This window comes from Cuculus canorus, chromosome 12 (assembly GCF_017976375.1).
Source record: "Cuculus canorus isolate bCucCan1 chromosome 12, bCucCan1.pri, whole genome shotgun sequence".
NCBI classification, from domain to species: domain Eukaryota; kingdom Metazoa; phylum Chordata; class Aves; order Cuculiformes; family Cuculidae; genus Cuculus; species Cuculus canorus.
The window spans coordinates 943,539-968,054 of NC_071412.1; the positions used below are offsets into that span (position 1 = coordinate 943,539).

General features: G+C 44.5%; 1 protein-coding gene across 1 annotated transcript in view; it reads right to left on the reverse strand.

Moving 5' to 3' along the window:
* Positions 1–519: 519 nt before the first annotated feature.
* Positions 520–24,516, reverse strand: part of SPG11 (SPG11 vesicle trafficking associated, spatacsin) — a 35,949-nt gene continuing 11,952 nt past the window's right edge. Inside the window, exons 14-40 of the mRNA XM_054077241.1 lie at positions 24,005–24,183; positions 23,339–23,546; positions 22,625–22,828; positions 21,862–21,968; positions 20,959–21,104; positions 20,294–20,455; positions 19,490–19,556; positions 18,876–19,041; positions 17,177–17,382; positions 16,470–16,578; positions 15,285–15,444; positions 14,160–14,417; positions 13,745–13,945; positions 13,339–13,446; positions 12,930–13,092; positions 12,353–12,567; positions 10,051–10,792; positions 9,090–9,232; positions 8,145–8,343; positions 6,969–7,106; positions 5,211–5,344; positions 4,429–4,536; positions 3,664–3,832; positions 3,050–3,138; positions 2,040–2,195; positions 1,428–1,579; positions 520–939 (exon numbers count right to left, since the gene is read on the reverse strand). Coding sequence (XP_053933216.1) covers positions 759–939; positions 1,428–1,579; positions 2,040–2,195; positions 3,050–3,138; positions 3,664–3,832; positions 4,429–4,536; positions 5,211–5,344; positions 6,969–7,106; positions 8,145–8,343; positions 9,090–9,232; positions 10,051–10,792; positions 12,353–12,567; positions 12,930–13,092; positions 13,339–13,446; positions 13,745–13,945; positions 14,160–14,417; positions 15,285–15,444; positions 16,470–16,578; positions 17,177–17,382; positions 18,876–19,041; positions 19,490–19,556; positions 20,294–20,455; positions 20,959–21,104; positions 21,862–21,968; positions 22,625–22,828; positions 23,339–23,546; positions 24,005–24,183 — 4,870 coding nt within the window. The 3' untranslated portion in view covers positions 520–758. The remainder of the gene's footprint in view (positions 940–1,427; positions 1,580–2,039; positions 2,196–3,049; positions 3,139–3,663; positions 3,833–4,428; positions 4,537–5,210; positions 5,345–6,968; positions 7,107–8,144; positions 8,344–9,089; positions 9,233–10,050; positions 10,793–12,352; positions 12,568–12,929; positions 13,093–13,338; positions 13,447–13,744; positions 13,946–14,159; positions 14,418–15,284; positions 15,445–16,469; positions 16,579–17,176; positions 17,383–18,875; positions 19,042–19,489; positions 19,557–20,293; positions 20,456–20,958; positions 21,105–21,861; positions 21,969–22,624; positions 22,829–23,338; positions 23,547–24,004; positions 24,184–24,516) is intronic.

Consider the following 24,516-nt stretch of genomic DNA (forward strand, 5'->3'; position numbering starts at 1 on the left):
TTTTCTTTCCATGGCGAAGATCTTTTCCAGCCCTCCCACCTGCTTTGTGCCAGGAGGGGCAGGGAGCGCTGCAGGCTGCCTTTGCTTTGGGGAGTGCACAGAACCCAAGGTGACACCGGGCTCCTGCCTGAAGCTGTGGCCAACTCTTACCCCTCCCAGTTAAACCAGTAAACTCACCGGACCATCTCCACCGTAGAACAGCCTGGCTCCTGGTGGGGCCTGAATGCCGGCAGCCCAGCAGGACAGCTGAGCACCGACAGCAGTCAGCAACCACTAAGAATAGATTGGTGCTCGATTACTTCTTTTACTCCAAGGCTATTTCACTCTATCACAAAGCCAGAAACCAAAACCAGGCTCATCGTGCCAAAAGGGATTATCCTAGCCAGCATCTACACCTTCCTCCTGCTCATTTCCCTGTCCGTCTGCATGTTCCATTTCTGCCTTATGCTGGTTTAGACACAATTCCTATGATCCATCACCCAGTGCCCCAGTTTAAAGGGAGGCTGATCCCCGCGGGCCGCGCAGCTGCTCGTTAGTCAAGCGGTTTGTAAACAGTAACATTTATTGTACAAAACACAACTTTAGGTTCACACAGTCCCAAGCTTGGAAGTATTTACAGCCACCACCAGTTTTGGGGAGTAACCTTCACACGCAGGCGGGTACCTGGCCAAATTGCTCGGAGAGGCAGCACCAACTGTGCCAGAAGCTGTGGTGCCAGCGCTTCCCCAAGCCAGTCTCTGTTTCCCAGAGGTGGGATTCTAGTTGGATAACAGATCGTTGAGGCAGCAGCCGGTCTGCACATCCTTCAGGAGCGCGTTTACCACATCGTAGAACTTGTTATCATAGGCCAGGCGGTAGTAGGTATAGATGTCCTCGCAGTAAGCCAGCAGCTTCTTCAGGTTCTTCAGAGCAGTGTCCGTAGGGGAGTGGTGTTGGACTCTGGAAAGAACCGTGTGCATATAAAAAAACCCATCTAAATAAGAATTTCTTTACCAAAAGGGTTCTCGAGCCCTGGCAGAGGCTGCACAGGGAGGTGGTGGAGTTGCTGTCCCTGGAGGTGTTTAAAAGAGGGGCATCTGAGATGCTCAGGTATCTGGTTTAGTAGTGGACAGGTAGGGTTGGACTTGGTGATCTCAAAGGTTCTATGATTCTCCTGGTTGTTTATTTTGCTCTAACTCATTTTAGTAAGGATTTGATCGGAGCAGCCCCGTGGCCCCCCTTGTGCCCAGTTCAATAATAAGGGCAGATCTGGTGTTGTTGCTGCTCTCCCCTTAAGGAACTGGACACTGAACTCAAGTCCCTCTAGAAGACACCGACAGCATCAAAGGTTTTAACAGCACCAAGACTTTCATGCTGCTAAACACGCAGCTTGCTCCTCTAACAGTCTGTGGAAAAGGAAGCTCAAATCAGACCACAGAACGACTTACTTCTTAGCAATCTCTTCAAAAATGCCAGGCTTCAGTGGTCTTTGTTGTTTAAATTCTTCCAAGTAGGCGAAGTCTCCCTTAGCGATCACTTGTTGATACAGAACTTCAGCCCAGTCTGGAACAAACTCGTAAGCCTCGGCCACAATAGCCGCCTGCGGAAAGAACGGAGCTGGAATTACCGAGCAGGAAGAGTTCGTACTCGCATAGAAACATTCCTAAATTTGGAATACTTCAAATAATCCTTGTCTTCTGTCCGACCCATCTCTCAGGGCTGGTCTTGAGCGCAGCTGCGGTACAGAAAAATGCAAGGGTAACAAAATCCTGCAGCTCATTCCCTTTGGCCCCTCAACAAGATGCCAGGGGGCGTCTGTTCTCTTGAATAAAAACCTTCTTCCTTATTTCCAAGTTTACAAACTGAGAGATGCCAGGGCTCTGGCCTAAGCTGGCAGCAGCGTGGAAGCCACGGGACAACGAGGTCCCGGCTGTGCAACGGCAACAGGGGCTGCGAAAAGCTAAGTCCATAAGAGCCGAGTGTCCCGCTCACAGGCACAGAGTGCTTCCCCACCTGCCGCCCGGAACAATTGTTTTAACAGCTGAGAAAGCCAAGCTCACCTGGTAGAATCTGGGCAAGGAGACGATGGAGTCCATCAGGTTCTGCCTGGTGAGGTTGATCAGCATGGTGCTCTGGCCAGTGTTGAGGAAGTGCAGCTGCAGGGTTATCAGCTTGGTCAGCCGGCTGCAGCGCAAGGCCTGGCGGACACAGGAGTCCTGTTTTGTAAAGCAAAGATAAACAGAACCTCGTGAGGCCCATTTCTAGAGGAAAGCCAGAAATATTCCTCAGAGTCACACCTTGAATTCAAACACCTTTATTTAAACTTAAAATCAAATCAGTTTTGGGCCCCTCACTACAAGAAGGATCTTGAAGTCCTGGAGCGTGTCCAGAGAAGGGATTGAAGCTGATGAAGGGGCTGGAGAACAAGTCTTAAGAGGAGCAGCTGAGGGATCTGGGGTTGTTTAGCCTGGAGGAGGCTGAGGGGAGACCTTATTGCTCTCTACAACCACTTAAAAGGACATTGTAGCGAGGTGGGTGTTGGTCTCTTCTCCCAGGTAACAGAAAAAGGAGGAATGGCCTCAAGCTGTCCCAGGGCAGGTCTGGATTGGACATTATGAAAAATTTCTTCCCAGAAAGGGTTCTCGGGCCCGGGCAGAGGCTGCCCAGGGAGGTTCTCTAGTCCCCATCCCTGGAAGTGTTTAAATGACGGGGAGATGAGGTGCTTGGAGACATGATTTAGTAGTGGATGGGTATGGTTGGACTTGATCTCAAAGGTCTTCTCCAACCTAGGAATTCTGTGATTATATTGTCCTGTTCCTGCTAGTTAAGCTCATGGTTGCTTCTCAAAAGCTGGGGAACATAACTGTCACCCTGGAGTTAAATTACCCTGGATAGGAAACACAGTGCTGCTCTTCAGGGTCCTGGGCCACAGCTGAGGCGAGAGAGTAAGAGATTCCTTTGCTCCTGGGACAGGACCCCTCACACCCTCCCCCACACAGCAGGGTTTGTTCTCCCGGTTCATCTCACTCTCAACGCTGCACAGAAATCACGCAATTCCATCTCCCTTTACCTTGGAATAGCTTTCTGCTGCATCAATAAAGAGAGTCAGAGCTTTCATCAGCAGTTTCTTTAAATTGGCAACATCCTGAAGAGACTCCTCTGAAATGAGGAAAAAAGGAATAACCAGTTATAAAGGCAAGACAAAGGCAACCGTCACTCGCAGCAATGCCTCCTGGCGCCCAGTCTGTTCCAGAGCGGTTCCAGAAAGCAACAGAAGACTAAAATAATTGTCCTATTTAAAAAGCTCTTAGAAGGGGCAAAGAAACAGTCCTGCCCGTTCAGTTCATGGGCCAAAGCCACTGCTGGAATCTCGCTCAGAACTGAAGAGAAATCCATGTCCCACACCGGTGGCGGGGACAAGCACTGACTGTCACCAGATCAGCTCAGAAAGCCGTTTGGCGCAGCTGCTGCTTTGGTTGTGCCCCCCAGCCTTCTCCCCATGGTACAGAGCTCACGAGGTGCAGACCGTAACAAGTTATCATCCAGCACTAACACAACCCCCAGCACTTTATATAAACCAGCGTGTCACAGCCTCCTGAAGCAAGGAGACGCTCGTGGCCTCACCTCTGCCCCTTGCGTGGCACCACAGGAACATTACAGCATGGCAACGCCGTTTCCACTCACCCCAGGGCTGAGATTCGATGAGTTTGAGTTGTATGCGAGCAGCAGCCTCGTGGTTCTCCCCGATTTCTCGACACATACTGAAGCACAGGGCTATCATGTTGTGCTTTTCACTGTCCCCGGGGCGACAGCGCTTGATGTAATCCAGCAGAGCCGTCTTCAGCGTCCCGCTCTGCTCAGGAGAAGGAAGAGCAGATTAAAGATTACATTTTTAATTCACATCTTGGTTCCCACAAGCAAATCTGTTCTGATAGAGCTTTCCAAAAAGTGCTCGCTGCACTTTTTGAGGTTTCTCCGTACTATTTTACAGCGTAATGCCAGTATTATATTTGGGCTTAATTACATTACATCAGGTACAAAAATCCAGCAATTCCGCACTTATTTATTTACACACAAATGTCAAATCTGACATTTCTTTATGACTTTAGTAATGTTACAAGAAAGCCATAAATACTTATGATTTTTAAAAACCCAGGAAATGTGAGCTGGAAGTCAAACTGAAGCAGGACATGACCACTAAGCAATGTTCCCAAGCCTGAAGTGTCAGTGCTGCTCTTGTTGCAGCACTGAACAAATTAGAACAAACTTGATAAAGAACAAACAGAATAAACTCCAGAATTGATTAATTATAGTGAAACTTGGATAACGCTTCCTGCACTCCAGCAATTAAAATCCTCAGATCATTCCACCTTGTCATGTAAACATTAGTTTCTCATGTAGCCACACTCTCACTCTGAATGTCTTCTCCCCTTTATCCCCTCCACCTACTGGGTCCAATTTCTTCCTCATGAGCACTTCAAAGTAGTGTTTCTGATGCAGCAGCTCAAATACGTAGGTCATTTCATTGTATCTGCCAATCCCAGTGAGAAGACGAACCTGTGGGCATAACAACATGAGTAGAAGCAGAAACCCCTTCTCTCTGAGCAGTCAGGGAGAAGGCTGTGTGAGGCCAGAGAGCTGTGCGAGCCAGCACCGCTCCCAGCACAGTGAGGTGCGTTCAGCAGGCAGATGTTCCCTCACAGCCACGGAGGTTTTGTTTTTAAACCAAACTACTGCCATCTTTTTTTACTGTGAGGAGAAAGGGCATCATTTTGCCAAATAAACTCACACAGTGAACATTTTAGTGGTGACACAAAACACTCGGCACATCTGGGACTCCAGGAGCCGTTTCAAGGCGGGATGTAAAGACACCCTTCAGCCTGGCAATACCAACCACCACGTATCACCAGCAGCTGAGTGGCTTTCACATCCCCGTTCTGATTCCCTACACTCGCCTCCTCACCATTCCACCGTCTCCACCTCTCCCTTTCCAGAGAAGCCTTCTAAGAGCTTCTGTGACACAAGAGTCCTCACCCGCGCACACCAGACCAAGTGCTCACTTCCAGCTTCTGAGGACAGGCCAGACAAGGTCAGTTGACCAGAACGTAAGACTTTATTCCATCACCCACCTCCTCCCCACACTGCTCAGAAGCAGAGTTATTTCCCAACGTGCGCATGGAAACCTTCACACAGCATCCGGATGAACACATAATGGCATCAAAGAAACGTACCACAAGCCCATACTCTTCATTTGGTGCCAAATATTCATCAGTGAAGAGCCGTGCCGCTTGGAGGACTCTAGTGATTCCTTCCATGTGGCAAGTCAGACTGAAGCAGTTATGGGCCAAAATCAGCAGTTCTGTAACTGAAGAACAGAAGAACTCCGGTATTGCAGCTAATAAGCCACAGAAGTCAGTAATTATGCCTCTCTCCAAAGGTGATGCCAACTCTGCAGAGGAAACACAAACCTTCCCATTCCAAGCGGCAGAACCGGATTAGGAAGTGGGGCTGTTCTGGTTCTGTCCTCTGCAATTTAAGAAGTGACAGTTTCAGTACCAGAACGCATTGAGCCTGGCTCCTAAATCTGCGGCAAAGACGGGGGGTTTGGATCATTTGCTGAAACGTTATTTTATTCACCACAAAAAACTTCCAGCCTTCCCCAAAGCTGGCTGACAAGCATGTAACAAGAGCTCAGGATCTGGTGTCACCAGGCAGCTCTTTTGCATCTAGGTCTGAAAAGTCATCCACAAATTCCATATACTAACAGATGAGTTAGAACAGAACATCTTGGCATATTCCATTTTCCATGGAAGGCCTGGTCTTATATAAAGCAATGATTACACGTTGAGCCCCTGACCTCGCTCTTGGCACACGCAAAGCACTCGGCACTGCACGAGCTGGTCACACCATGCTTAAAAATGCAGATTTTGAAAAGTTGCTTTTTGACAGTTAATGTCATAACCCAATACAACAGATTTCAAAAAAAAAGCAGCTATATCTCCCTCTGTAAGATGGAGCCCTGGTGGAGATTCGATTCAAGGCGAGCAAGAGTCCTCCGGCACTATTTGGTAATTCCCAACACTGTTTCTGCAGCCTTTTCCCTAGTTTTAGTCAGCCATACAAGAAAACACTCACACACACCCCCCGCCATGTTACTTAACCAGACAAAATAAGGGGCAAACTAAGATTGGACAACAGGGCGAATGTGTTAGGGACATAAAGATTGCACAAACACGGTATTTTTAATGACTTATTTTCTCACCAAGGGTTTCCAAATCCCCAGTGCTGGATTCTAACAGACCTGTTTTGACATGAACTTCAGCCATGCCTTCACTTCTGCAGAACACCTGCTAGAAGATGCTCCTTTCTCACCACTCTGGATAAAAGAGGTTTGGAAGTTCTGCCCCTGTTAACACTCCCTAGGCAGCTCGCACTGCAGTCTTGTCTTCTCTTGTGTTCCTCAGAGAGGAGCTGCTCAGAAGGAATCGTTTTTAAAATGGTCTAAATAAATACGTAGGTTTCGCTTTGCCACTGCTGTTAGTGGCAAACTGTCACCAAAGTGCCTCAGCTGCGCTTTATAAACTCAATGACAACAGTACAGAGCTGCAAAGTGGGAAACGGACTTCAGGAACAAAAGACCTAGGAACATCGTTTAAGAAATGGATAAAGAAAGCCATTTTCTAACTGTCGTTAACATGACGAAAGCCACGATTCCCTCCTTGTGCAGCAGACTTAGGAAACCCACTGACTTCATTTCCCAGCTAGTGGCACAACACAATCTCTGTTTTGTTTGGGAAGCAAACCAACCCAGCAGCTCAGCAGCTTGCGCACGTCCTGTACGGATGCTCAGATACATTAATACCAAAGCTGACTTCAGCAATAGCTGCTTCCGCCAGCCTTGCTTTTAATCTGCAATGTGATTTTAAACCAAGTCACGCTGTGTCCAGTAACGCCCTGGTTCCGTCAAGTATCAGTTGCCATTTACTTACTGCACGACAGCTCGCCACATGGTACGGAGGAAACTTTATCCAGTAACTTCATGCCAACCAGTGTATGGTCCTGGCACAGCTTAGCCAGCTGCAGGAATGCCTCACTCTCAGCTGCAGGGTTTGAAATGTGTTTCTGTCCTGCATCCAGACAGAGAGAGAGAGAAAGAGAGTTATGTCTCTCAAGTCCTGTTGTTCAGGACAGATTGCTCTGGTAATAGAAAAAAAAACCCCCAGCCCAGCCAATATAACTCCATCCAGCCTGGCCTAGCACTGGGAACTGCAGCTCTAGAAATATTTTTGATCTTACTGCTTAAATTTAAGATTCAGATACTGCTTCTTTGCCGGCTCAATGAACAACTCTGCTACTGCATGGTTTCCCAAACCCAGCAGGCTGCGGCTCCTCTTCCTTACACAGCACGACTCCAATCCATCCCTCGCAGTGGCTTTGATCCACACTCCTCCATGAACCAGTTCAACTCACAAACTCAACTGAAAACTCCTTTTTTTCTGGGTTTTTCTGCTGGGTTAGCAAGCTGGCTCTTCCAAAGAGAGGCACCAAATCATCAGAGCTAGTGAGGATAAGGGGAGCAGCGAGAGAGCGGGAGCAGGAAGGCAGTAGGAGCAGAGGAGAGCACGCCTGGACTCAGGAATCTCCATCCAATGGCTCACTGTTCCTCATGGAACTTCGTTGTTAATGTAGTGGTGAGGCAGAAGTTACTCAAATAGAAAAGCCCCCCCCAGGTGAATTCCTGCTGTTTTGTGGAACAAAACCACATTCCACAAAATTAAAAAAAAAAATTAAAAAAAAAGGAAAACTTTTGGCTACGCTTTTCCCAAAGAAATGAACACAAGGTTTTCCAAGTCAGACAATGCAGGCCTGCAAAGATCACGATTAAAAAATCCAAACCACCCCTTTCTTAAAAAAAAGTACATTTATATGCATAAGAAAATAAAACCTCCAACGCTGCAGCACCACACTGGACACAAAAGTAACTTAACCCAGACATCCGTCTAAAACCTTAAACAAGGTTTAGAGACATTATACAAGAGCTGCACAAAAATTACGGGCAATAAATAGCACTCAGATATCTCGAGAGCAAGGATGGTTTTCCTGGTCCACAAATATTGCACTTACAGACCAAAGGGCTAAAATACCAGATGAAGCCTCTTTACTACCTTTCCCTTCAGAAGACGCCAGTAATTCCTGCATGATTTCTTCAGCCACCAGCTCTGCCACGGTTTCCGGCTGCAGCCCCTGTGTGGCGATGAACACCTGAGCTGTCCTGCACCTCGCTGGCTGTCGGGACAACAGAATGGCTCGAAGCACTTTTTCAGGGTCGTGGGCTGACATTTCGCTGTAGGAGCAGTTCAGTTCCTAAGAGAGACACCTACACTTAGAAGATTCTACACAGCAAAAAGTCCAGTCTAGAACACACACTGGCCTGCGTACATCATCTAAATAACAAGGTGATGCCAGAGGTGGGTGCTGGAGAAGCGGACAAAACTCAGTTTCAAAACCACAAACACAATCTGTCCTTACATCTGTTAACAGTGCCTTCACCTGGATATCTTCAGTATGAATGTTCCCTAGATCAAAATGGAATGTAAGGACCTTGTATTTGAAGATGAATACTCACAGAGCTGTTGCCATGATCAGAGAGGCTTTTCTGAACCAAATATACGAGGACGGGCTGAAAGAGTTGGGGTTTTCAGCCTGGAGAAGAGAAGGCCTGCAAACTTCTAAGCTAAAACTTCTACAGCAGCTGCTCTCTCTCTCTCTTCCCTGTGTTGGTTATGAAGGCATCCCACAAGAAAGGCCTAAAGCACAGCACTCGATGAACAACATGTGCTTGAAAGATTATAAAAAAGGCCCATCAAAGAGACACCAGCTGAAATCTGGGTTAATGGAGGCAGAGGTGGGGGCCTGGGAGTTGAGTTCTTTTCAATGCTTCATACCTAGGAAGCATCTGGCCATTTCTCCAGCCAAAGGCTTGGCAACGTCACCCTGCGAAGCTTGTTTCAGGCACCTGATGCCTTTCACCACTCACCATCCTTTTCTCCACAAACACCCACAGCACAGATTGATACAACAACTCTTCAATAACATCATGAGACACCTACCTTAGAAAGTTCATACAAACAGAGAACCTGTCTGCAGTAGTTTCGCCCATGGACACATTCATCAATGAGAGCCTTCAGACTGGTCACAACCTGATCATCAGGAGATGGAGCCACAAGGTGTGTCCAGTCTTCTAGGCTTGAGGCTGGGAACAAAAAAACCATCAATCTCTTTCTCGTACAGACAGGAAAGACCAACAACACTCATGCTTGGAGCAGGACTCCAGCAATCTGCAGCCAATACATAATTCTTTCTGTCCTTGAAAACCGAACTCTTGATATCTATGATTTTATATATTTTTTTCTAAAGTTTTAGGATACAAAAGATATTCACGGTACACAAATGAGCTAGAATATCCACAATAGTATCTCAGATACAAAATTCCTGATCATAAGGAGTCAGTAGAATTCATGACGGCTTAGGCTTCATTTATTCTCTCCTCTTCCTATTAAGCTCTACACATTTTAGGATTAGACAGTGACGTTCCAGCTGACAGATTTCCCACCCAGGCTCTGTAAATATGCACGGAGCACTTCTATAGAAACCTTATCAGCCTTAGCCTTAGAATTAATAAGAAACACTAAAGCCTCTATAAAGTACAAGGAATTCAGAGAAATATATTAATTTTCCAAAACATTTCCATGTTTTGGCTCCAAAAATACAATCAAGATTTACTAGAGTGTGTACTTCAAAAGCAGGAGCACAGATGAAGCTCCGTGCTACTTTACTGGAATAGTTGTGAACTATAAACAACGAGCAATTCAGAGACTACAGCAACTGCAAAGAGAAACTCCCTGTCTGAAGTACAGGCAAGCAATGTACGTCACAAGGCCTCAAATTCCTTTCACTAGAGGATTAATGAACCAGAGAGCTGACCCGCTGCCATGAAGGCCTTATTTCCTGAAATTAAGACTGTAACCAGCAGAACCCTGGCGAAGGTGCTACCTGGTCAGTGTCACTCACCGCTCGAGACTCTGCTTTGCTGCAACACGCTGCCTCCAGAGGTCTCCTTTGCTGCAAGAAGAGTCTGAATATCCGTGTGCAGCCTTTCTAGGTCGGTCTCCCCAGAAGCCAGAGCTCGGCAGTGCAACACCAGTGAAACATCTCGGTGGTAGAACTGGAAATACTGGCAAACACGGCTGGCTTCATGTACGCTTCCCTCATCGAGAAGGCAGCCGATCTGACACTTGAGCGATTCCTCCTCATCATCAGTCAAGGTCTTCTGAGATTCCTTCAATTCAAGACCTTCCAGTTTTAAGTACTTTGGTGTGTTTAGAGCAGGTAGCTTTGAAAAAGAGAACTCCTTAGCTAAGTTATCAAAGGTGAGATCCCCGTTCATTGCAATGTGGGAGGGAAAGCTCGACTTGCCACCCTGCCCTTCTGTGGAGAGCGTTCGCTGTGCAACGCGACAAATCCAGATCTGCTTCTCTATTTCTTCTAATTTGTGCAGTGCCACCGAGACATCCTTGGCGAGCCAGTGGCCAGCTAGGGTAAACAATAAATGCCTCTCCATGATGCTGCTTATTTTCTCATGAGCTAAAGATTCAAATACCGTGGTTGCCTGATTTAAAAAAAAATCAGATGCAGCTTTGCTGGAGATTGAGTTTTTCACAAAGTTGTCATTACACTTTTTCCAGAATTCAGTCCTTGTCTGGTTTTGATGCCACTGTCCGATGTCTCTCAACCGACGGAGATCTCGTAGAACCTGCAAAATTCAGAGAGGTCTTAAACAAGCACCTTTCCAAGAAAGAAAAAAATCACACTGGATGGCCAGAATACTGAAAAACCGTATCTGGATTGTGTCCCAGTATGCAACAAATCATCTATTTCTCTCACCATACAAAATCGACCATACAGCAAGTAAAAATAGCCAGAGAGTAAGGAAAGCTACACAGTCCTTTTCAGCTCCGCACTGATAGTGAACAGGTTTGGGGTACATGCATCTAAAATAAGAAGTGATTTGAAGGAACATTTGTGTTTCAGGAAGGCCAAGAAGCAACGTTTTCAATGCTGTGAGTAGCAGGAGTGCGAGGAGGTGAACAGAATCACACAGAATCACTAGGTTGGAAAAGACATCTTGGATCATCGAGTCCAACCATTCCTATCTGCCACTAAACCATGTCCCTGAGCATCTCACCCAGCCATCTTTTAAACTCCTCCAGGGATGGTGACTCCCCCTCCTCCCTGGGCAGCCTCTGCCAGGGCCCGATGACCCTTTCTGGAAAAAATTTTTTTCTGATGTCCAGTCTGACCCTCCCCTGGCAGAGCTTGAGGCCATTCCCCCTTGTCCTGTCCTCTGTCACTTGGGAGAACAGCCCAGCTCCCTCGTCTCCGCAACCTCCTTTCAGGTAGTTGTAGAGAGTAATAAGGTCTCCCCTCAGCCTCCTCTTCTCCAGGCTAAACACCCCCAGCTCTCTCAGCCGCTCCTTGTAAGACTTGTTCTCCAGCCCCTTCACCAGCTTCGTTCTCTTCCCTGGACACGCTCCAGAGCCTCAACATCCTTCTTGTAGCGAGGGGCCTGGAACTGAACACAGGATTTGAGGTGCGGCCTCCCCAGTGCCGAGTACAGGGGCAGAATCACCTCTCTGCTCCTGCTGGCCACACCGTTTCTGATCCAAGCCAAGATGCCATTGGACTTCTTGGCCACCTGGGCACACTGCTGGCTCATGTTCAGTCACTGTCAATCAACACCCCCAGGTTGCTTCTCCTCCGTGCAGCTCTCCAGCCACTCTTCCCCCAGTCTGTAGCCGCACAGGGTTGTTGTGCCCCAAGTGCAGGACCCAGCATTTGGCCTTGTTGAACCTCATCCCATTGGTCTCAGCCCATCGATCCAGCCTGTTCAGATCTCTCTTCAAAACCTCCCTACCCTCCAGCAGATCCACACTTCCACCCAGTTTAGTGTCGTCCGCAAACTTGCTAAGGGTGCACTCGATCCCTTCATCCAGGTCATTGATAAAGACACTGAACAGAGCTGGACCCAGCACCGAGCCCTGAGGAACCCCACTTGTGACTGGCCTCCAGCTGGAGTTACCTCCATTGACCACCATTCTCTGGGCTTGGCCATCTGACCAGTTTTCCACCCAGGAGAGTGTGCGCCTGTCCAGGCCAGAGGCTGACAATTTCCTAAGCAAAATGCTGGGAGAAACTGTATCAAACACTTTACTGAAGTCCAAGAAGACTTCATCCACAGTCCTTCCCTCATCCAGTAGGTAGGTCACCTTGTTACAGAATGCGATCAGGATATCCTTAGTTAACTACCCTGTACCTCTTGGATAACTACGTTGTCCATGGGTAGTTCAGCCAGCGCTGCTACCTCCCGAGCCTGAGAGAACATTCCTTTCTCCTGTAGCTGCTCCAGAATTGATCTGCACTCATTCCGAAACATCTCCATATCATAACTGGTTAGGATGGAGCGATTGATTGATATGGAGGAATCCTGCAGGGTCTCACTGAGCGCACAGAGTTTCTTCACGTAGGGGCCTGTTACAAGAGTACAAACAATTAAAGACAGTGGGTGCTAAAATCTAAGGCAATTCTGTTTATTTCAGCATGCAACTCTGCCCAAGCAGGAGCACAGTTTTTACATGGGACTGAAAATAAGCTCTCGATCCATAACTAAAATACTTCTGCAGATAATCTGCACACCCCTCGTCAACACTTGCATGCAATCATTCTCCCAGACACACACGCAGTTCCATTCTCACTGCTGTGATTCACCATAAGGACCAAGTCTGGCTATAGAAATGCTCATACAAAAATACAACAGTATAAATACACTTAAACATTTTCAGTCCCTCTAGAAACATTGGATGTGGTCTTTAGACTAAAGCAGCAATATTTACCATCGAGTAGAAGATTATCCCCTGCAGCAAACAGCTGTAAGAGCTTTCTTAATTCGTACTCCGTCCTACATTGCTGCATCATCAACTCAAGCAGAAACAACGCTTGGGATTCCAGCCACTGCACCGGTAATTCTGACGCTGCTGGTTCCTCCGCAGTTTTCAGCTGTGTAGATAAAGAGTTCTAAGTGTTAGGGGGTTTAGAAAAAGCATTGCAGGTTTTGAATTGTCAAAAACCATTTTTTCCATCAATTGCCAGCAACAAAAAGAACCCACTGAACACTACTGCTTCACAAATCAGCTCCTAGGTCATTCTAAACATTGTCTTTCACACATATGACATCAGACGCTGATCACATTCTAATAAGGGAAGATCCAGGCAAAGACATTCAGAGAAAATCAATTTGCTTACTTTGGTGAGACTTTCCTGAAACTTGTCCAGTTTGGTTTTAGCTTCACTGTATTTTTTAGAGCTCATACATAGCTCACACATCTCCAGTATGAACAGTAAAGGCGAGTCCTTTAAGACACAAAAAAAAGTTAGAATTGTTTACAGAAGTACCTCAGAAACTATAGAATTTGCCTTCGTCGGTACCAGAACAATAGAATTCTCATTTATTAATATTGCATGCAAGGCTGATGCATGATCTGTGAATTTGCAATACTTCAAAGAACTTCCATTCAAAGATTTTCTTACTCAACTAGGATTTTCAGTGGATCACACCCAGGGCCACAAACAGCAAGACAGAGGGGGAATCTGTAAGCCATCTCCTCTCCAGGATGAGCTCAAGCATACAACTAAAAAGACACTGCCTTACCTTTAAGAAGAGCTGGAAGCCATTTAGAAGAGTTTTACTTTTTTGCTTTCTTAAGAAGATTTTCCAGATGACTGACAGGTCGTGCAGGTCCCACTCGTGACTTTCTGCTGCGCTGTGAATGTGGTTCGTTGCTTCGACTCTGGTGGCATCATCCACAGTAGTAAGGATCCAGACACAGAGACAATGAACAATATTTGCATCCTGGCAAATGACAAAAACAATGGTTTTAGAACAACCAGAGATAAGCACCATCTCGGTATATATACCACCTGAAGAAATGTGTCATTCTAGTCCCAATTACTACAAAACAAGAGCAAATAATTTGATGAACGCAACCTACACACACATTTAACATAAATGTGCACTTTTTCTGTACTTACTCCTCTAAAAGGTTAATACGCCCTTTAATACTCACCGGGAAACACGCTGCTAGAACACTCAGAACAGGAGCATGCTCTCTCAGTCCTTCAGTCAGAAGGAAACGGGAAGGGCTGGCGTTCTCCTGACACCGAAGGAGAATTTGAAAGAGCCCGTCTGTGGTTTTGCTCTCGAGCACCCTGGCAGGGCTGTTTTCAGGACTCTCGGGGCCAGGACACAAAAGTGGTAACTTCTCCAGTGCCAACATTAAGTGATCTTGTAAAGCAGGAGCAAATTCTTGGAGGATAGGAATGACCTAGGAAAACAGAACCAAAAGCATCTACACAGACTGAGATCCAAAAGGAACTGGGAGGGGAGAAGGACTGCATTGCACACACAGAAAAGACAAGTAAAAGATTCCTCAAATCCAATCTTTTAGTACATTTTTGGAGACCTAGAGCAGAAGAAGTGTTCCCTAGGTTTCTAATAAAATATTGAAGCTCATCATTTCACATGCAGCTAAAATGCCTCCCAGAGACACTCACTTTTGTCATAGCTTTCTTTTGGCACATCATTAAAAGGGCTAATTAGCTGCTGTTCTGTAATCACCTATTTTTCTTTTCAAGACAACAAGGAGATCCAAGTTAAAATCCAAGTCTGGTAAGTAACATCTTACTCAGAATTTTCCAGTTAGCTTCCTCACATTACTTTTCCCAAACTGCTTCTAATTTTTACATATAGGTAATACTTTATTAATTTTTACAGTGTTTACATTTTACAAATTACATTCAAAACAAAAAATGGAAGATTTGGATTCTCAAAAGCCTAAGCGTCTTTACATAAAAATGGATGTAAGTTTTGAAAGGAAAGATAAGTGGCTTTATTAAAACTAACACTGAACACAGGGTAATTCTCCAATAACAAAACCCACACTAACTCAAAGATTTTAAATTAAACTTACAAACAGTATGAGTATCATAATCAGAAGATATTGAGCATCCTGAGACAACTCCCAACTCCCTGGAAACTGATGAGGCTTCATCTTTAGGTTCTCTCCACCATGTGATATTCTCTTGAAAGAATCTATTTTTCCCTTCCTTTTTTCTCTTTTTCAGACCACCTCAGACCAAGAACACTCACAACAAACTCCGTCTTCACTGACAACCACACACGGACAGCTCACCTCATCCGGCTGGTAGCTGTGCAGCTGGGCTTGGGTGAGGAACTGCAGCCAGTCGTTACACTTAGCACATTCCTTTAGGTAAGATGTGCTCCGTCTGATATTATGGAGTTTACAGAACTGCATGACCAAAGACCACTGTCTTCTAGAGTCACTGGACGTCCTGCATGGAATTTCAAGAACTTCAGCTGACACAAACTGCTATTTACACCAGACATTAAAGTATGGCCTGACATCCACTGCTTGCAAACGGTAATGCCAGCGCTCCAACTGCCTTCCCAACAGATTAGGTCACATTCCACTGCGGGAGCTTCTGCTCCCACCCACCACGGCAGGTGCATTGTCCTGTCTGGACAACACAGGCTCTAGAAAGAAGACAATAATCCTCACTTCCAAGTGCGCTTCAAGAGGTCTGAACAGAGGTTATTCTCCCTCTGTACTCAGCACTGGTGAGACCGCACCTTGAATACTGTGTTCAGTTCTGGACCCCTCACCACAAGAAGGATGTTGAGGCTCTGGAGCGTGTCCAGAGAAGAGCAACAAAGCTGGTGAGGGGCTGGAGAACAAGTCTGACAAGGAGCGGCTGAGAGAGCTGGGGTTGTTTAGTCTGGAGAAGAGGAGGCTGAGGGGAGACATTATTACTCTCTACAACTCCCTGAAAGGAGGTTGTGGAGAGGAGGGAGCTGGGCTCTTCTCCCAAGTGACAGGGGACAGGACAAGAGGGAATGGCCTGAAGCTCCACCAGGGGAGGTTCAGGTTGGATATCAGAAAAAAATTCTTCACAGAAAGAGTCATCGGGCACTGGAACAGCTGCCCAGGGAGGGGGTCGAGTCGCCTTCCCTGGAAGTGTTTAAGGAACGGGTGGATGAAGTGCTGAGGGACATGGTTTAGGGAGTGTTAGGAATGGTTGGACTCGATGATCCAATGGGTCCTTTCCAACCTTGTGATTCTGTGATTCTGTGAACAGCAAGTCTAATGTGCCGACTGCACTTGCTCACACTGCCAGGACCCATCTACTGCCTCTGCTATTTGAAACACCACGACTATATACTAAATTCAAATATCGTTGTTCAGTTTACTGCAATAGAACACACAGAGATCCTTACTATTATCTGAATACACTAACGGTAAAATTCAGTGCTCGACCTCAATTTGCTGGCATAACCCTTTAAATCAGGTTTTACTCACTTCTGTACTCCTTGACGCTCAACTGTATCCCAAAAGGCTTCTTCTAAGGAGAGAAGAACTGCTTCTGCTGCTGCTTTTTCACCATCAGCCGACTTTGTTAACTTTTCAACTGTTTAAAAAAACACAGTACTATTTCTGAGATGCTATTTGGGATGAGAGAAAGGGTGATATTTTCAAAAGTGCAGTAGTCTCCTAGTTGGGACTGAAAACACCTATGGACCTACAGCTAGAATTCAACTTTATGAAGTTATCCCTAGGATAAATCTAATTTTCTTCCAGCTTTGAACACCTGATTTCACTACAGCTGTAAGACAGGTTTCAAGTATAAAAGAGAAGAGAGTTTTGGTAACGTCTCTTTGTTTAATCCTCTAGTTATATTATTACAACATCAGGCTGAACCTTAATGTAATAAATATTACCCTGAGCCTTAGGCAACTGTGTGACAGCGTCTATTCAAAACTCCTGCAGTTCTGGCTCCACATCCTACTACAGTTTTCCTGCGTTATTAGACATGCCAGGTTAAAACCACACCTTTAAAATCAGTGAGAAGCAGGAATAAATGAAGAGCAAAACCCTTTGCTCTTCAAAGGACAGGGTGGTTTAATTGCATTCCTGAGAAGTCTGGCACCATCTTTCAGTTCATCTCTGCTTCTCTGCCCAACAAACACACGGTATCTTACTTTAAAGCAAGCAAAAGACACACTTACCCAAAGATTCTCTTATTTGATTGTGCTGAGATTCTTCATTTCTAGATCTGTAGCTGAAAATTACATTTGCAACTTTAATATCGACCCTGAGTTTGAGGCTGTCGAGACCAAGCAACTCTAGAAAACAGACGCAGGCTGCTGGGACTGCCGGCACGCTGAAGAAAGACAGGGCCAAAATATAGGCTTGATTTCCTGCTTGTTGAATCCTGAAATAGAAAGAACACCAGTTAACTCAGATGATTTGAAACAACTTCTCAAATATGAATATTCTCCAAGTAAACAAGTATCCACGAACTTCACCAAACTCACAGATTTATTAGCATGAACGACATACAGACCCAAAGTTTCATGTTTGAATGCATCAGAATAAAACCTCACACACAATAAGAGCAAAGTCTATGATTTAGTAAGCTTTAACAAAAACTAAAGCCACTTCATTTGATAATACAATGAATAAAAACGCCTGCCAGCAGTTTTAGCGCAAATGGTCCCACCACAGAATTTACAACCCGAGAACAGCAGCGCCAAGAACCTGAAACTTATCTGCGGATCACAGTAAGCGAAAGAGGTACCCTGAAGGTTTCTACAGTGCCTAGTTCATCTGTTATCCAAGATGCTGCCAGGGTAGCAACTGAAAAAGTCATGCACGCTCGGCTGTCTTTCAAACTGTTAAGTACTTCAGTCTACACTAGGGAGCATGTTCCTTTTTGCCCAGATCTTATCTATTTACACAAAAGAAACGGATTTGTATAGAAATGATGAAAAGAAACACATAGTGACTAATACACAAGACATTCTAGAAACAAAACAGTGATGGCGATGAAGATGATCGAGGGCTGGAGCACCTCTGCTATGAGGATTGGCTGAGAGAGTTGCGGTTGGTCAGCCTGAAGACAAGAAGGCTCTGGGGAGACCCTAGCTCAGCTTCCAGAGCTGAATGGGGCTCCAGGAAAGCTGGGGAGGGACTTTTTACAAAGGCATAGAGTAACAGGATGAGGGGCAACAGCTTTAAATTGGAGAGGGGCAGATTTAGACTGGACATACAGAGGAAATTCTTCACAATGAGGGTTGGGGAGGCCCTGGCCCAGTTCAATGGTGGCTGCCCCATCCCTGGAGGTGTTCAAGGCCAGGTTGGATGGGGCTCTGAGCCCCCTGGTCCAGCAGGCACATGGCAAGGGGTAGAACTCAGTGGGCTTTGAGGTCCTTTCCAACCCAAATCATTCTATGATTCTATACATTTAATATATTGGAGCCAGACGTGTAATTTGACTGCATCCTTCTGAACATGACTGCGAAGCCTTGGCAAGAAAACTGAATTTCTTCAGTCCTCAGTACATTATTTGTCTTATCAACTTAACTAAATAAGTGTCATCCTTAGGAAACGTAAAGAAAAGGGGCATCTTTCTTTCTACAAAGTGATCCAGAGGCTCAGGTCTCTAGAGAAAAAAACACCTGTGTGTGATATGGAACAGTTTTCATGCCTTGTTTTCATTGTGCAGTCTTCACTTCGGTAGTTTAAAATAAATCTCACCTTCTTTTAGGTGATATTTTATTTCTATCCTACTTTATGCTATTTCATTCGTTGCCAAATTTCCCATGATGCAACGAACACCACTTGATTGCTTTTGGAAGGGTTGTCACTCCATGTAACAGATTATCACATCGGCAGAACCATCCCACTGTCATTTTTGAGACTTACAGCTGTTTGGGAGATTTGCTCTTTACTAACTGCTGGACCAGGAATGTTCCAAAAGCAAACGATGGACGTCCATGGTGCAAGTAGTACAAAAAATCCAGCCGTTCCATTACAGCGTATTTGTTCACCAGTTCAGGGGATGAAAAATGAGGGAAGTCACTCGATGCATCTACAAAGAACATAATCATTGTTATGAGCTGAAAACCAGTTGACTTAAACATAGAAAAGGGCTCTCTGCTACAAAACATGAGATGACAATCAAATACCTCTCCTCTTGTTCCAATTCAAAGCTCAGCAGACACAAACCCCACCGAAATTCCAATTCTCATTGTCAAATCTGAACTCTAGATAATTTCTTAGGCCTTCAACTTGCTTTAAAAATAAAATACGGCTCTTCTATCTCAAGATACATTTAGAAAAACTTCTGTGAAGAGCTTAATGGAAAAGGGCAATCCTAGTATTTCGTTTCAAAACAGATTTTAGTAAATTACAATGAGGTTTTTTTGTAAAAGAAATGGCCATTTGAATCACTTCAAATGCCAAATCCTTTCTCTGGAAGGTATTTTATCCCAGGTACTCAGGCTAAAAAAAGCATACAAAACTTGCAAGTAATGTACCTGATGCAGCAAGAGTGTTTGTTGACTGCCAGCCAAATAATTTAGTGGGATCGAAGGGCACTAATGACTGAAAGATGAGAAACAAAATATGTTGAGACAGCTTGCGATTTTCACATCAGACCAGAGCACAGAATATTTTAGGGAGCTACAGGAGCAGACAATCAGGAGTCGCCTATGCTGCCACGAAGCAGGGATGGATCCCCTCTCAGTTCTCTCGCAAAGGGAGGCATTTATCTGCTCCGTAGGACCAGAATGCAAACAAGTGCAAGGGAAGGCTTAGACTTTGGTCTAAGGCAACAGGTAAAGAACATGCTGAAGTATTTTGCTGAACTGTGACCTTAGCAAAGTTAACACTGTCCTTTATAATTAACAGTTCAGAGCGTTTCTTCCAACTTTCCATTTATCTTGCACCACAGATCTGAAGTAAAAGGCATTTGCCCAGTAATATGCCATGACAGCCCCTAAAACACTCCCCTTTAACCCTAAATAGCTATTTACCTCAATGAAAACCATTTTAATTGTGGCAACACTAAAGAAACTGCCAATGTTACTTCTCTGACACCTGCAGGACTGCTGGCGTTCTGCACTGCAGGTGCCTTCACACACCAGGGAGGCGAGGCAAAGCCAGACTCACAATATTCAGGTACTACTGCAAACAACTGCTCCAAATGAGGCCATAAACTTCAGCTACAAATTAACAACTCCAACACACAACCCCCACCCTCTGGGCTTTGGCTGAAAACAAGCTTTTCTTAGTTTCCTGTGGCTCTGCCCAAAAGCACAGCTGAGAAGTATTTTGTGTACCTGCATGAGATGGTAAAGAGAGATGTCAGGTGGCAAAATTCCATGAGAAGAATAGGGGGGGAAGAGAGCAGCTTTGAGCTTGGGGTAAGGAGTCAATGCCATTTTTAAGAGCTGTGGATCAACTTTCTTTATAGGTCTGTCCATATCTTCATTCTGAAGAACCTACATTGCAAGGAAGCACAATTATTTCATTAGGCAGACGAAAATGCACTAAGATAACAACAAAACAATCTTTGAATGTGCCAAACAAACTCCCTCATGGATGTCATATATGGTGACAAAACGGAAAGTATCATTTCTTCTTGGAAAATCCTTCTAAGTTATATTAGATATATCTGCAATGGTACCCAATGATTTAGGTTACTGCACTATGAACCAAAAAGCCTTCTGTGTTAATGAATTCTTTTCCAACATGTGGCTCATCAAGCATTTTTCTTATAAAAGTATAATCATTTATAATGTGCTTTTTGATTTAGAGCAAACGCCACTGGTTTTGACATCTGCTCAGATTTTTGGCCTTTAAAAAGAAATATATGGATACCAAGTAACGCCTGGCAGAAACACAGCCCAGAAATGTGCATGAACGCTGTGTACTCTCCCTTTGAGTTTTCAAAACCATTAAGAATTTCTCCAAAAGCTGATCAATAATCTGCTGCTCACAGTACCTGATCGATACCCCCGGGCGCATACATGGTAGTAGCAAGTGCCAATAGCGTCCGTCCTTCCAGAAGCATGCTACTCACGCTGGCTTGGTTACTGGGAATCAGGATCTGAGCGTTTGCTAGACTAGCCTGAAAAATCATCTTTGGATCTTAAGAGGGAAAAAAGTGAGATTCAGTTTCATGCAAAAGCAATATTAAATTATTAAATTTGCATTAAAATTGTTCAACAACTATGAAAAAAGCTTAGTTTTCTACTTTTCCGTAATAGTGACTTTCTCTCAGTTTACTTATAAATACACTTAAGCTGTTCTAAATTTTACCAAGCTTTCCTAGATTTCAGACCACAGTTTGACCTGCAGAGATTAATTTGGATTGAGTCCCAATTTAGCACTGTGTTCAATCCTTCACCCTATGCTGATCATAGTCAGCTTCACTTGGGCTTGCTTTTATCATTTGTTAAGATGTGACTGTACCAAAGATTAAATGCCTTTTAAAAAACAAAATCAGTAAAAGGCAAACATTCTACTGATTTTCAATAACAATAACTAAAAAAAGGCAAACACAAAATCCAAGGGGCAGAGAAATCAAAAGGCACCACAAGAACTTGAGGAAGCTTTATTTTAACTGTATATGTATTTTTTGTATGAATTCTCCTTCTGTTCAATATGGTAGGAACAGAGTCAAATTGAGGCAACACACACGAACCAATTTGGATGTATCTACAACCTCCAAAATCTGTATGTACAGTTTAAGTAGGAATTATAATTCGCATTTTAGAGCTGCAGAACTGATGTACGTCTAAATGATTTGCCACGGTCAAAAAAGAAGCTGTCAGCGAAGCAGAGAATTAACCCTAGCCGTGCCAAATGCTCCTCGACCACCTCCTGAGTGAGGCTAGCCTCCTACCTCGTGGATTACTGGCAACCCCTCGGCACTGCACAAGAAACTCAAACCAGGGATGCGCTTCATGCAGTTCCTTGTTATCCAAAATAGGACAATTTGAAGGCGTTAAACTGGAAAAAAGGAAAGCAGCAGCAGAGTGAAAATACGGCATTTGTAACCTTGATTCACAAATGCCGCTCAGCATAGTTTATAAATGTTTTATGCAAACTAAAACCGATTACACAAACAAAACAACAATTAAAAAAAAAGGGATCTGCTGGCTTTTCTGTGGTCCTCTTTTACCCTCTTAATAATTACAGTTACACTGGAGTTACAGCTAAGAAATTTTAATTGCCAAGTATTCATTAATTAAAAGTTCTCCTTCAAATCCCAGCTAATCCTAATCTAGCTGGAAAGCAGCAATTTCTTTCTTTGTGAATGTCTCAAGAATGACTCGTACTTGTGCTCAAGTGAGAGGTTCTGAAGAAGTTGTTTCGGCTCATTTAAGATTGCGTTGCTTATGACATTCTAACAACTACAACTATAATTCTTCCCTCTGATGACTGATAAGCAAATTAATCTGACAAGACAACCTGAATAAAGCCTCAAAACACAGCACGAACTCTACTACACTGCCTCACGGTTTTCATTGATCGACACTGCTGTGACTCCAGTAGGTTTTCACGCCAAACAGCAAGAGCCGAGGAAAACTCTTACTGCCAGCTACTAAAACTGTGTCTCACTATTTAAATCTGCATAAGACTTAAGGGATGAAAAGCATTCATACCTGTAATAGTCCAAGTAAGTGAATAACAGATACTGCAAATTATGTTCTAAACAGTGAAGGACAAAACGAGCGTGGAAGTCCAAGCCAGCAGCAGTGCTGTATTTTGGAACAGGGTGAGGATTTTGCAGCACTCCCCCGAGGTAAGACAGCCTCTGGAGCAGAAGATCAAAATCTTCCAGCTCAGAACAGACAAAGATTCCGTTTCTATCAGAAAAGAGAAAAAGCACACGTATTGATCAGTTATCGCTCCAAGAAGCTCTGAAGGGTGCTTTCAGTTCAAACTTACACAGCAGACCTTTCCTTCCAGGGGGCTGCTTCACGGCTCAGGCAAACACAACATACCCAAATACGTTTGGTACTGCTCAAACAGCATCGTGGTTACTACAGCTCAGCGCAGAGACCGAGGCAAGAGCAGTGAAATGCTGTGGTTTAGAATTTTCTGCCTCACATTAAAATGGCCACCAGTAACACAATCGTTATGAAAGATCAAAGGGCTGATAGAGGATTTCTGCTGCTCTCGTGTTTCTTACTGTTTTCAGATGACAGGAAGCACAAGTTCAAGACTAACATTAAATCTATTAATGGATTTGTGCCATTTAAAAACTGGACACTAATTACAATCTAAAAATTGATAAGTATCAGGGATTTTATCAACATGTGCTCCTACAATTCTATGAGTTTTGATAGAAAGTATAAAGCACAAAGGGCACATACCTAGCCAGCTTGTTTAAGATATCATTTCTCATATAGCTACTACACAATGTGTTCCGGTCAATAATATCCGGAGTGAGGGGGGGCCAGGTAGCTTCTCCACACAATGTCTGGTTGGGCTCACACTCTTCAATCCATGCACAAATGTTAGGCCAGTCATGCTGGGCTGTCAAGTGCATCCAGAGAACCGCAGGATTACATGTCTTGAGTTCTGTGTTACAAAAAGGCAAACTGATGAAGCCAGCACTATGTAGGGAAACGCTGGGACGTTTCTTTCTACATGTATGTATTCTTACTGATCAGCTGCAAATGTGATGCTGAGATCAAGTATATACAGTACAGCTTGTAAGAGCTTTTATGTTGGAAAAGCTAACTATAACACTGTAGTGTAATTAGCTTTACTGAACATCGCAGAGTATGACATTTATAACAACTGGCCACGCACTAGACAACTCCCTTTCAGCTGTTTCCAAGTTTTACCGTACAAGAAAAACACAGATCCCTGTCCGAACACGTTGTTTACCCATTTTCACTGACAAGCAGTCAGTGACCTGCTGTGGTAGCACATAGCTTTAGTCATATCAATGCCTCTCCTACACAACTGCAACACATGACATCAAAGACAGATTTTCACTTCACAGTTTAAGCCCTCAGTACCAGAATACTTGCCTTGGCGTGGTCTTTTGGGGAGAAGAATCATCTCCTGTGTAAGCTCATCCCACCCCTGAGCCCAGTCAAACACCACTCGGACTCGCCGATTGTGAACCCGATGTCTATCACAGTTCAACAAGGAGTCTAGAATGGCCATCTGTCTGGAAAGGTCATCTTCTTTCCTCCAGGTCTTGAAACTGCAATGAAGTGCTGCATCAGGGCATTGTCCAGTATTCTTTTAAAAACACTCCACTATCTCACAAACAGAAGATGATAAAAGGGGCAACAAATTTTGCTCGCCCATTTCCAAGAGTTGTACAAGTGGTAGAAAGACTTTCTTCAGCTGAAAGTTCGAGCAGTGGTCAGAGAATTAACTCGTTTTTCCAACCATGACACAGCAAATGGCAAGTATGGTGAACACTATTTAACTGTAAAATGATTTTTCTAGGTTATTTAGTTTGCTGTATTATGGAAGTTGTGTATCAAAACCAGAGCATTCTACCTGCTTGTTTCATTTGATTAATAATGCT